Source organism: Stegodyphus dumicola, chromosome 7 (assembly GCF_044657685.1).
Source record: "Stegodyphus dumicola isolate Sdum_Otavi_A_Nest chromosome 7, ASM4465768v1".
NCBI classification, from domain to species: domain Eukaryota; kingdom Metazoa; phylum Arthropoda; class Arachnida; order Araneae; family Eresidae; genus Stegodyphus; species Stegodyphus dumicola.
In genome coordinates, this window is record NC_140774.1 from 34,491,737 (window position 1) to 34,506,204 (window position 14,468).

General features: G+C 32.1%; 1 protein-coding gene across 2 annotated transcripts in view; it reads right to left on the minus strand.

Moving 5' to 3' along the window:
- Positions 1-14,468, minus strand: part of LOC118200918 (integrin alpha-PS2-like) — a 197,607-nt gene that overhangs the window by 33,677 nt on the left and 149,462 nt on the right. For both annotated transcript variants that reach the window (XM_035372909.2, XM_035372908.2), the window contains 4 exons: positions 8,663-8,718; positions 5,659-5,810; positions 3,027-3,155; positions 1,394-1,461 (listed from right to left, as the gene is read on the minus strand). In XM_035372909.2, coding sequence (XP_035228800.1) covers positions 1,394-1,461; positions 3,027-3,155; positions 5,659-5,810; positions 8,663-8,718 — 405 coding nt within the window. The remainder of the gene's footprint in view (positions 1-1,393; positions 1,462-3,026; positions 3,156-5,658; positions 5,811-8,662; positions 8,719-14,468) is intronic.

Consider the following 14,468-nt stretch of genomic DNA (forward strand, 5'->3'; position numbering starts at 1 on the left):
TTCTGTAAGAAGAATTCTCATAATTACACACTGGTGGGATTTTTACTAACATCAGTGTACTAATTTTTAGCACCATTAGCAACATTGCTTTATGCATATTCGTATGTGGGAATTTTTTTCTGGTGTCTTAAAGCGCAATTAGCTTTATGTACTTTTATTTTCATAGACCTTGCACAGACGGTTTGAAAAAGATTGCAGGGCTAAACTTCACTAGAAAACAGTTAATTGCAGGCTCACGATTGCAGTTTTAGAATGAAACGATAAAGCAAGTTTTCAGGATTAAGTGACATGAATACTGCAATTTTATGCGGACCCTCCATAAAAAGTCTGGCATAAAAAATTCTAGTAATAGCATATACGTAATAGTAGCATGATAAGTTTTCCTTTAAAGAACATATGGAAGGTAATCGGTTCTGTAATATACAAAACTATTCCTAAAAAAATTGTCAGAATTGCATGTTTTAAATAATTTTCACCTGATGAAAACAGCAGTGAAAAGGCTACATTAACAACCGTATAAAAATTAATTTCATTAGATTTTTCGAATTTTAGCGATTTTTTAAGATGAGACTTTAAAATGATTCCATATTCTGATTTTCTGAAATTAAACATGCTTTAAAAATTTGCATTCGAAAAATTAAATGCGTTACTAGCTTTAGTTTATATATATGTGTGTGTGTGTGTGTGCAAGTCTTTTGAAATTTAGTGATATCTCGAGTAAATCTGACTGTAGGAGGGCAAATTGCTTAACATTCCTCTTCCTTACAGGTATCATACAGATTAAAAAAATTGTTTAAACCTGCCCAAAATCGGTGTTTTCTAAAAATGTTCCAAAATAAAAGCTTAACTGAACTATGAGATTGGGACTAATCTTCAAGAATCATACAATCATTTCGCATTTTAATCATTTTAATCATCGCAATTTCGAATTTTAATCATCGCATTTTAATCATTTCGAAATACCTTGCACATTACTGCACAAAATGCTTCATTGTGTCAATTACTCCTCTACTCGGCATTTAATTAACTGAAATTTTCTGGGTTTTTTTTTTTTTTGTTTTTTTTTTTTTTGTTTTAATAATTAGCACATTTTATCAATTGTTTCAACAACTATATAAATTTATTGTTTTAATAAATAAGAAATTTACAATATGTTTCAATATTCAATAAATTTAAAATGCGTCTTAGATATGCTGCTAAATTAATCTCATAATAAAAGTATAAATTATTTAATTAGGTTTCCTTCAACATTTATTTCAAATTTATGGAATAATATAACAAAATAAATTTATGTAATAAATTTCTCAACTCTTAATATTACTCTAATGTACCAAAGAAAATAAGTTTACATGATTATACAAGTTATTTTATTGTTCAATTTATAATTACTTACGATATGACAAAAAGCTGAAGATCGGGAATGCATATATCATCTTTACCACAGTTCTTTTCGATGTTCAACTGAAAATACAAAATATTCATTAGAAGTCTTTGATGTCGTGAAACTAACCTTATAGTAATTTATTTAAAGTATGTGAAGAATAAACTCAGTTTTATCTAAAAGAATATTTACTCTTCCAGCTATCTTACGGAAAAATCATTACGCACGTGAGATAACAGGTGTGTGATCAATTAATAACTAATTCAACTCTTAGAATTAAGTATAATTTCAAATATTCTTATATACTTGCTACAGTCGAACATCCACAAAAAATCTAAATTTCACAAAACAAAGAAAATGGTGTTATCATTTTAAAAATATTTGCAGTTTTACTTTTTGACATTCAGTGATGTGTCTTAACCACTTTTAAACTTAGCAGTTATTCGTAAATAAAGTTCATTGGATTTAAGTCTAGTTTGCGTAAACACAGTTTCTGCAAAATAACTTTATACATAATTTTTTATTTAAATAGCATCCATAAAATTAATAATTTTTTATGCGTACGATAAAAAAGAACCTGATGACTTTAATGTAATTCTTACATTGTTGGAATAGTACTACAAGATGCCCCAGATATACGCATTTTAATAGCTATTAAAAATTAATTCTTCTTCTTTTCAGGTTTTAACCGATTTCAATAATTTTTCTTCTTTTCAGGTTTTAACTGATTTCAATAATTTTTCTTCTTTTCAGGTTTAACTGATTTCAAGTAATGAATGCAGTCGTACTAAGCTTTGAACAAAGAAAATTGAATTTATTCTAAAATGCAATTTATAATAAAATTTAATAATGCAATCAAAGTAAAGAGATAGCTTAGGAGAGAATTCTAAACAGATCCATCTACATGATTTAATATCATACGAATTAGAAAGAAATTTGAAGCAGATGGAACCGTTGAGAATGGTCCATAAAATATTCTGGGAAGAATGCGGACATCAACGCCCACAATAAGGCAAGAAAATCTGTGAGGCAAGCACATCATAAAACAGGAATTTCAAAATCAAGTGCTGATCGCATTCTGTAGCTTTATTTATTAGAAATGTTACATTCCAAGAATACCGGGATCTCAGTGATGATAATCCGCACCGAAGATTGCATTTCTGTTATTGACAATTAGCAACATGAGCAGATGATGCACAATTTCAATGGCAGAATGTTTGCAGCGATGAAAAAAAAGGCTATATTAATGAGAAAACATTAATTAAAAATATATTCCTCTTTTTTTTCCTTCTTGAAAGTAAACCGTATGTTATTAACACTGTGTGTTCAGCCAAGGTGTGGATGCATTTTTGGGATGTCTTACGAAATTGAAATATGCTTATTTCTCTACCACAGATCTTTCACATTTCATAAACATATTTTTAATACCGTTTAAAATTCGCGCTAATATTTCTATACCATTTTGTTTAACCATTTTGATAACTTTTTTGCAAAATGAAGATGTTGCACTTGGATTTTTATTTATAAAGCATGTGTAGAATATAAAATTAAAAATATAAAGTGCTTCAAAAGATGACAGAAAGAATATACAAATTAAATACAGAATAAAAGACACTAAATAAAGACGATACAGAATATATGTTACCTCATTAGATGCTGCAGTTGGAACATTCTTATTTAATATCGGTTTCAATACGAATCGGTAAGGTTCAAGGTCGATGAGGTCGTAACTGGCTTTAATTTCAATAGGCGTTAATTTGTCCCGAATACCATTCTGCAAAGAAAAATTATCAGAATTATGCTGAGCTTAAAAAACTTTCCACTAATTACAGTTAATAAAATTACTAGAAATATCAGATACCTTCCCCGCTTATTTTGACTTGCACGTTCCTCTTTTTATTTCTCTCGTAAATGGTGAAATAAATAAAATCTTTGACCATAGTAGTATGAGTCGGTTTCGAATTCTCAGAGAACGGGTTCATTGCGTGGGCATGTTTTTCCTGAAATGTTATGCGAATGCAATCCAGTTTACTTTAGAAAATCTTTCGTAAAGGCAACCTTCTGTTTTAGGCACATAGCCATCATATGCTTTACCATAATTTAAACAGTCCACTCCAGTGCAAACAAAAATCTTTTATACCATTTACCTTATTTATGCACTACAGTCAGTTATTTTAAATTAGACACTCCAAAGTCTCAACGAGCCTCCCTCATTTATGATCGTAACTTGTGTCGCCGTCACCAAGCATCATTTAGTTTCTCATCAGATTTGAGACATCAGCCTTCATTCGCGCCCTTTTCACAAATCGAAACTCGCTAAATGAAATGAAGTGAGGGAAAAACTAGAGGACTCGAACTTTTTCCACAGTTGTTACCACGGTTACAAGGAAAGAGGCGAGAGACTTGAAATGTCTAAAGTAACAGATTATAGTGAAAGGTGTATTTATTTATAAATTACATACGAAATGTGATGTCAATTCTTTGACTTGAATTTTTATGGGGGAAGGCGATTTTATTTCTCCCATTTTAGCTGTCTGACCGATTGAAGAGAAATTGCACTTTTTATATGCCAAAGGTGAGATTCAGCGTATATATTTGAAACTCGTATAGCATTGTTCTTCACAATCGGAATTGATATAAAATGAAAAGGCATTTCATAACATTTTTATTTATTAATTTATTTCCCCGTTTCATCTAATTTGATTCTATGCCTTAGATTATGCCTAAATACCAGATTCCGAGAAGACATATCAGCAGTTTTACACCAATTTGCATTTCAAATTTGGCGGCTTGCCAAAAAATATTTTCTTTGGCTACCGATTAATATTAGCTGTAACTTGTTAGTCCAAAGAGGCAGTTTGCCCAGAAGGACTATGAACTTCGTTTTCGCATTTTGCGTTGATTCACTAAAAGCGTTGTTTTACTTTTCAAATTGTTGCCACCAAATATTATCGCCCTGTAGTATATTAAAGAAATCAAATAATGAAGAATCTGCATAAATGTATGTATATTTCTTGCATTGTGATAAAACAACGGCATATAGAGCCATCAAATTTTGAATAACGTAATCCTCCTGCAAATATGGGAATCTGGATGCCCAAATTTGGAATTATGAATTTCGTATTTTGTAAAACTTGAACGAATTTTTCATTAACAAACTCAACGATTTCAAAGCGAGCAATAACAACACTGTAAAAAAAAAAAAAAAAAAAAAAAAAAAAAAAAAAAAAAAATTAATCTTCAACGCGAGAGACTGTGTATCGGAAATTCTAAAGATATGCTCATTTAAAAATTGTTTTGCGATATTGTAAAGGTAACACAAAATGTTAAAAAAAAAACGCCCTTTGGACGTAATTTAAAATCTGAAATCTTTCAGACTTTTTTATAATTTTTTTTCCAATGCATGAGTATGTAATAAACTTATCAGAACTTTGGATTACTTATTAATTCTGTATTTTAATCAGAACTACATTAGATTCATCATCTACAAACAATCATCATCATCAAACATTATCATCAAACTACATCAGATTTAAGATTTGCTATTTTGAAGAAAGTCTTTAAAAAGTATTTAAAAATATTGAAGAACTTTAGAGAAATATTTTAAGCTTTTTTGAAAAGAAATTCCTTTAAAATTTCATTGATTTTTTGAATCAGATTTGATGTTTCCCATATTAATGATTACGAATTTATTATATCTCGTACAAGCATTTCAATAGAAGATAATAATAAAAAATACTTTTAAGTTTTTTTTAAATAAATCAGAATAATTGTAGCATCTCATAAAACATTTTCTTTAAATTTATATACGAGACTTTGATGAACTAGTCATTTCCAATGCACCTCTTATTTACGAAATATAAAATAGCTCAAGCATTTATATTACAAAAGCCGTCTTAGAATACACATATTACGGCGGACATCACTGTAAGACGATGCTCTCTGACTTTTTATGAAAAAGTAATAAAAAAAAACAGTGTTAAACATCATTCACAGTATCCGCAAATACGAGGCTACTAAGAATTAAAAATTATAGTACTTTGATAGATGTATGCTCATAGGTGATCTTATACACACACATATATATAACAATAAACAGTTCTTAGCAGTAAAATAATTATTATTTTATTAAATGGTGCATTTTGTTAATTCTTGTTTACATTAACGTATACAGTGAAACATGTTTGAAGGAGATTTTTCATATTTAAAAGCCCTCACTTCGCCCAATCACATTAGTTACCTTCAAACTTTATAATAAATCAAAAATACAGAATTACTTGTATGTAAACAGTGCTGGTATTGCAGTATTGAACGTCTTTCTTCAGCCGAATATTGCGAGTTCTACTTGCTAGTTGGACAGGATCTGCATCCAGAAACAGTACTCGTGAACTTCGTTGATTTGCATCCAGCGTGTACTGATAGGAAAGATCTGAAAAGAAGCACGGAAAACTTCGCATCAAAATATCTTTGTCTCAACACCAAAATATGGTAGTAATTTATTGAAAATTAAATTATCACACTAAAATGGAAACAGCTCTTTATGCCACTTTGGTAAACTTCGAACAAGTTTTTATACCTTAGCTTAGACTACGGGTTTCCCAAACTTATTTCCATGGATTCCTTCTTACAGCAAAAACCTGACCATAAACCCCTAAATGAAATAACTTTACATACCTGCATAATAGAAAAACTACAAATTTAGCTTTGATATCTTACATGGTAAATGGTGACGTAATTTTTTTTTTAAATAGCAGGCGCTAAACATTTTAGGCTTTGGCCATTAACTAAGGCCAGAAGCGGTGGTAATTTTATTATAGGGGCACCTGATAGGCGACCATCGTTGCCTACTATAAAGGAACAGGCAATTTACATCCATGCCTTTTACGGGATGCGAACCCGGGTCTTTTGCTACGCCAGTCAAGAGTCACTAACCACTTTCCGTTCTGGTTGGCGATGATGCCAAAATAAAAATATTGTAAATAAAAGGTTTTTATATTTAAAGTAGCACTTATTGAAATCAGCCTTTTGTGACAAGGTCGCACAGTTGTTCTTTGTCTGGTTGTCCAGGGGGATGATTTCCGAAAGGAATGCACCAGAGGAGAAATCCTGTGCAACGAGGCCCTTTTTTTTTTATTTGATGATTCTGGTTTCATCCTCGAAGATCGTTCCAATGGTTAAAGAAGTCTTTTCATCAGGGTCGGAATGTGGATACCTTTGTTACGGAACAGGAGAGGAGTTCTCCCACGGAATTCAGCGGAGGTAACGTCAGCGTGAGTAGTAAAGTTTTGCTACGAGAAAGAAAGGTGGCTTACGGGGAAAAGCCACGATCTTCCTGCTGGGGCTGTAGGTCCGAACTGTGATTCCTCATGTATGCTGTTGATCGCGCATATTCCTGTTTAACAAATTTCTGAAATTACGGGACTTAATTACGGGAATTACGGGACAAGTCCCACATCGTCATGAACCGTAACTGTTAATGTTTGTATTTTATTAAAATTCATTTTATTGTTAAAACTTGAGTTAGAAATTCATTTCAACCCGGTATTACAACCCGGGGTTTGTGTAATGGTTTCAGCCACTACACCACACTTTGTTTTAAAATCCAAAAATACATTACTCCTTTCGCCTCCCTCCAATGAGATGGGTGAACCTGATAGGAGGATGCGAGATTATTTTTTTTCGCCTCTACGTCCGTAAGTAACATTTACAAGTTATAATTTCAAATTACATTCCTTCTTTATTTCGAGATGAAGTTCATAACTGCATTGTTTCGAGATAAGCTCATAACTAAGTCTAGTTATGGGAAAGCATTCAACAGCTTCGCTACAGTGAAACATAAAGTGAAATATAAAATTCATGTCTGTTTTTGAAACCAGAATTTGTGTATCCTAGTTTAAGCATTGGTTTCAGCTCTTTATTTAAGTATAATTCAGTAAATTGCTCTTATATTAGTTTAAAGTCATCTGAGTTAATAGGGTCTGTTGAAAAAGGTCCAACACCCATTTGAGAACAACCAAGTGAAGAATGTCTTCAAATCTCTGGCTCAGATCAGAATGAAGACCCGGTTAAGTGCTGACAATAAGCAAACAAATCTTCATCTAGTTTTTGTAATTTTGAAAGATTTGGAATCTGAGAACATTCTTTCCTCAGTTTTGTTTGTGGAGAAAAAATTTTGCAATAAACGTAGATATTGTACGTTTAGTTTTCATTAAATTTAATGAATCGATTTGTAGCTTTAAATTGCTATCATATAAGCTATGTCATTTTCCGAATGAATTAAATTGAGCTGTAAATCATTATCTTTAATTTCTAGGAATTCCAACACTAAATCAAAGAGCGCATAAAATCGACCCAAATATGTGCTTTTAGATAATCAACGAACTTCGGTGTTAAGTAGTAAACGATTATAATCTTCATCATTTTCCAAACAAAGTTGAACAAATAATCTCTCACTTAAGGCATTCCTTTTTATTTTATTAAATGAGTTATATAATCTATCATAGTAAGCCATACATGCTGTCACTAAGATTTTTTGCCTCTAAATATTACTTATTCTCTTTTAAATTCATAACTTTAAAAACCAGTTCCTTAAGACTTTATATACGGGTGAAATAAAGAAATCCTTCGTTTCTCCATTAAAACTTAGCGTGCTTTATCATGCTTTCGTTTAGGTGATGCATAACATCTTTCTTTTGGTGACATATAATTTTATTGCGAGGAAGTTAACGCATTCATTATTATTCGAAAACATATCTTTATCATGGAAGGAAACGATTCCCTCTTCATTACAAAATAGACTTCATAAACGAAAACTAAAATAATAATAATAATAAATAAATAAATAAATAAAATAAAGGGGAAAATATGTAAGACTAACAAATACGGTACATGCCGCTTCAGGCAGAATAACATTGAATACATTATTGACATAAAACGGTTACGATACCACATGACTGCAGCAGCAGTATGTACCTTTAATTGTAAGTTACCACCAACGGAAGTCTTCGACATCAGTTCATACACAAGTAGAAAATTCCCAAGTTCATTTTCATAACACTTGTTACTTAAAATCCCATGTTCTTGACACAAGCTTATTTAGCAAAAGCTACGTTAATAAAAACCGTCGCATACCACGTGCTACGGCTAAGGTTTAATATATTCCTTTGAGAGCCTTACTAGAACGTTATTTCAATTTTTTTACTTCCTCAACACGAAAGGTTATTGTTTTAGTGAAGGAAATTACATTATTTAATTGGGTTAAGGTATTAATAATCAACTTACCGATTTCTGGGGCTACTCCGAGGCCATTGTACGAAAGACATAAAGTAGCTTCAATGCTGAAAAGAAATAATTTGAAAAAGTTATTTTATCATGAGAATTAAAATGGATTCTTTAAAGTAACAGATTGAAAATTAGGGAATGTCTTCATACTGCTTTAATCCTTTTCTTATGCAGTCCATTTAACATAATTTAACTATATGCCACTTTATAGTTAATTTTACTAACACTCTTTAGATATTTAATAGAAATACAGGTCCACCATGCTATGCCTGCACCTTTTGAGTAAGAAATCAGGTTTTTAATACGCAATGCTGCTTTCTGACAGCATATAAATCTTTAAAAAAATCAATATTTCAGGAACAATGATCTCTTAGCATGTGTAGTAGTTAATACGTTTGTAACTGCAACAAAAATTGAAAAGCGAACAATTTTGCAGCGATCCTTTTCAAAAAGATGCATTTAAAAATAAAGAACAAAAGTATGAAAGGGTTAAGATTTTGGCGGTCGCAAATAAGGGATCTTTTGAAATTTAATTTGGCTTATCAATAGAAATGGCCCAGGAGGGACAGTGAAACATTTTATAGGGTACTAGATGAATGTACATTTAAAAGCACGTTATATATCTTCTGAATACATAAAAAACTTGTAAAATATATAATGCAATTCTATAAAAAATATTTCATATTTTTAATTATATCAGGAATTAAATGCATTTTTATTTAAATCAATCAGATTAAAAAGTAAAAATTAATATTCTCAAACTGCATCTATTGCTTTGAAATAGTTTAGTTTGTTAAACAATAATAGATTAAATGTTAAAGATAAGCATTTTATATGCTGCCGAATGGCTACAAATTCGAATGAAAAGTGAAAAAATTAATTTTCACAGACAGATATTTAAAATGAATCAACATGAAACTTTATTTCGAGACTTATAGCCCTATTGGACTAAAAATGTAACTCAGTAGATACTAAAAATGTAACTTCGTAGATAAGAAAATACTTTGGACAAATTAAGAGGAGAGTGGGAGGGATGATGAGACCCACCTCTCGGCTTTCGAACTATCTTTCGTACTACAACTTCCCAGGTTCCACCCAGGGTTCCACGTCAAGCAGTAGATTTTTACTGCGTCCAACTACCGTCACAATAATGCTTTTTTAACATTACTGTTAGAGGAAATTTCGGCAACGGTAGCCATTTGCCAGCCGATCACGCGGAATTGTAAAGGACACGGTCATCCATAATTGCCACTAAATCGTGCTACATGGCCGGTCGACAGGATAATACGTAAGTACCGTTTGCAATCAGGTTAAAATTTTTGCTTATTTGTATTAGTTATTGCGTTGAACTTCTTCATTTTTTATTTCATTTTAATATTTAGGTAATTTGTTGAAAGCAAAAGCTTTTAAAAATACTCTCTCTCTCTCTCTTTTTTTTAATAAGTGATGCCTTTTTCTATGGCCTTTCATGAACATTACCAGTTTTCAATTTGTCTTACAGTTCTGGTCACAGCAGTGCACAACTATGTGAGAGTGGGAAAAAAAACGGTTTTCTGAAGTAACCTTTTATCTTTCTAACAAAACTCCAACAACCAACCTCCCTGCAACCATCTCGAACTTCTCAAATGCAATTTTCGTTATTTCGAAAAGTGAAATTACACTATCTATACCAATGATTATCAACTCTTTTTCTTTCACGTAGCCTTTAATGAAATAGATTGCAATTATAGAGTACCCTTAACTTTCCCCCTTAAGAACCTATAACCTCTGATCTCGCAATATAGCTTACAATGCTTTTATTTTATTACCATAAATTTAATAAACCGCAATAAATAAAGTCAGAAAAAGTATAATTGTTTTTCAAAAAATATTAATTTTAAGGGTTCTTTAAAGGAATTTTCGTAGATAGGATCTGAAATTTAATAGTTCTTCTCACTTTGTTTGGTAAGTAATGTTTGAACGATTCTTGGAGGCATTTTGAATGAGTTTTTACTCTTTGAATTCGTTTGTTAAATGAAGCTAATTTTTCTAATAAGAATACGTAAAGTGTCTCGAAAATTTCGGTTTATTTTCAAAGCATGATTCCCAGAAATCTAAATTTTTCGGCATACTGAGCATACAATCAGTTTTGTCAGACTGTTCGCAAACAGTTACGGCACTCTTTGGCAATCTTAAGCTCGGTTTATTTAAGGTTGAAAAAATATCGAAGAATGAAAGTCCTTGAAGCCCTTCATCATTGTGAATTCTAAAGCTTATTTAGAACGGGTGATCTCCTAAAACTTGCTTGGCACAGATGATAAGTCGGAATTATTTGCACAAAGAAGTTTTTATTTTGTACAAAGATTTACTTCTTACCTTATTTATCCATTTTTATGTCAACAGTTTGCAAGTCGCAACTTTGAAAGAAACAAGAATTTAAACTAAAGCTCCACACTCAAATTAATTTGCATATTACAGTTTAAAGAAAGAGATACATAATTGACTTAATTATTCAATAAATGCTGAAAATACAGTCACCGTATACGATACGCTGTGATAGAACAAAAGGAAGGGATTGGCTAGGTATGATGCATACGGAATAGAGTATAGCATGATAATTAGTTAAACTGTTTTTCTAGCTAATCAGTGAAAAATTTAAATATTCTGAATATTTTGATTTTATTAGCATTTGTTATAATACCTTGTTAGTTTGCTCCATTACTGATAAATGTTTCGCATAGCCCTGACTATGCCATCACGTACCACGTATCACAGGTTAAGAACCGCTGGTTTGTGTATCAGCACATCGCAAAAGCTACGAATCTTCATTTTCTGCTGTTTTTACTTGAATGTATATTTTAGATTTTTTCCTCCTCTTTCCCTCCATGGCATTTTGCCTCAATTACTTTTTCGTGAATATAGGTATGGCGGTAATCCCTCAAAAGATCGCCTTCTTAATAAACTTTGTTCTCACGATGAGTTGCAAAGATCTTTTCTCATTTCCATTGCTTTCAGTCTTCGTTTCTTTCTAGTGACTTTTTTAGATGATGGGGTTCGTCTAGGATGCTGCGGAAACCCTTCATTTCTATTCAAATAGCAAAAAACTTCGTACGTGTTCCCCGTGATTGAAGATTCGCGTCATTAGAAATGACGGTTTTGAGTTGAGGGGAGATGTTGTATCCTCAGCACACTCTTTTAGCCTGTGCTTCAGCTGAACAGGAAGTAGTTGGTTGTTCTTTCTAATGTAAATAGGCTGAGCTTCCGCTCTGAAGTTGGTGACTTGCGAACGAGTGCTCGGAAGTTCCTTCGATCAGGAAATGCTTAGCGGGGCTTCTATGACAATATAGGTCTGACTAACCTTGAGAGAGTATTTATCTGTATTCCCTTGTCGGGCTTCGAGGTTGGCGGGGGAAACTTCCATGATTCAAACTTGCTAATTCAAAACTATCGATAAACTGTGAAAAGAGCTAAGGTATGGTCTACCTAAAAACTGAATATCACCAGAAATGGCAGTGAATTTACTAGTCCATGTTTTGTTGTTATTATCAAGTCCCCTGGTGAACCGCAAAAGGTGTCTCATTTTCTCACATACAAATGCATAAACTATATAGGAGAGTATTTTCTTACACACAAATGCATAAACTGTGTAGGCGAGGTAAAAATTTTAGAGCTATTACGCCTTGGAGACTTATTGACAGAAACCATCTCATCAAAACAATCTGCTTCTCACTTTGAACATAGGAAAACGAGCACAGAAACATAGACACTGTACTACCTCGGTGGTCAAGACATTAAATTTTTCTCGATGTGTTATCTCATTTACTTTCCTTTCGGTTTAAATGAGCAATTCTTTGAGAAATTTGTGGAACAGAACTTCTGCGGTGCAAGGCGGATCACCATGTGTCAGAAAAGTCGGTTAATTAATACAAACCAGTTTATCCTGATTTATTCAACATGTCTGATCTGGCAGCTAACATTAAGCCTAGATATTTAAATTGCTGTAAAAAAAAGAACATCACTAAGAACTACAGAATTATTCCTTGAAAATTGTATAAAGACATAGATCAATTCCTTCCTGATACTGAGTAAAAAACTTAATTCTAGCACATAAAATATTTGAATATTCTCAAATATTTGTCGAACACTCAAATAGAAACTATAAATTTATGCAAAACATAGGCAGAGCTTTTATTTGATCCAAATAAGACAAAATTAGACTAGATCATTTCCCTTTCGTAATTTAGTGATGATTGCTCCTTTGGCTTTCGAAGGCTCTCATAGCAACACTCCGTTTTATCATTATCAAAAGGAGTGAAACCTGTATGGTTAACTGTTTACAAAGTGCATTTTGGACATTTTATTTACCTTAAAATCTATTTTAATTATTATTACCGTGTTATTTAATTTACCATACAAATATTGAGTTGGCAAGAAAGTAATGTCGGTTTCTTAGCGCAAAATAAAACTCGATTTTTTTCTGTACAAGAAAAGGAACTTCAATCACTCAAATATCTTCCATTTTGTTCGATGACCTTTTCCATCTTTCTGGTAACTTCTTGACTCCGTTGTCATAGAATTTCTGGTCTTTATCAGCAAAATACTCAACCAATTGCGATTTGAGGTCATCCTTATCACTGAAATTTTTGCTATTTAAGAAGTTTTGTAAAGTTCAAAATAAATGACAATTCGACGTGCAAGATCGGAGCTATATGGGGGATGCGATATCACTTCCCAACCAAGCTCCAATAATTTTGCACGCGTTGCTAAAGACGTGTGAAGCTTCGCATTGTCGTAGTGGAACACGACTCCATTGCGATTGTTAAGATCTAGCCTTTTGCTTCCTCCAGTTTTATAAGCTGTCGGCAGTTGATCTGAGTCAATCATTTGGCTGCTTTCAAGCAGCTCAAAATACACAACACCTTTGTAATCCCACCAAATTGACAGTATGATCTTTTTCTGATGCACTTTTGACATGATTTGTGCTGATTAATCGTGCTTGGACCATGATCGTTTTTAGGCGATCCATTTCTTGTCACCAGCAATAATTCGTTTCAAAGCATTGTGTGAAGTCAATTTCTCTCATTTCATGCGGAACCCAATATTGAGTTCCTTAACAAGTCCAAGATATTTTATGTGATTTTGAATTCTTGTGTTACGTACATAAATCTCTTAATAGTATTTAGAGATGATTCCTGATTTGCGACCAAGAATGTTCTGCAGTGCACTGAGTATCTTATGTTCAAATCGTGTTCGTTCGTTTCTCTTTAATTCTTAGTGATTAATTTATCTGTTTTCGTTTAAGTAATCCATACAAAAATAATATAATTCCTCTTTCTTAACAAATTTTTAATGAAATAATTACAAATATATATATTAATAACGTTGAGATGAGAAAGAATTTTGCATGCAAGTAAATTTGTATAGCGGGAATTTGAAATTTTGCATTTCTCTCATTAAAAAGAACTTGTTATATCTAAACATTTTTTCATTCCATCCGAAATACTTTTGTACCTTAGATTTCTGAAAAATTTTTATATTCATTGTTGTCAATTTTGATATCTTTTGGTAGTTGTTTATTATGTTAATAGCCCTAAACGGAAGAGAAATACGTCATTGTAAAACATAAAATTGAAGCAACCACATATTGGCATACACTTAAGACAAAAATTTTATCTGTTTCAAAACTGTAACTCTTTCATCTATAAAAACGTTTTTCCTCCTGGCTCAATAAAATTCCGTATTTAGATATTACCGCAGCTCCCTTAGTAAAAATGACCAAAAATGTTTCAGAATGAGCCAAACTCTGGTAACCATGCCCATGACACTT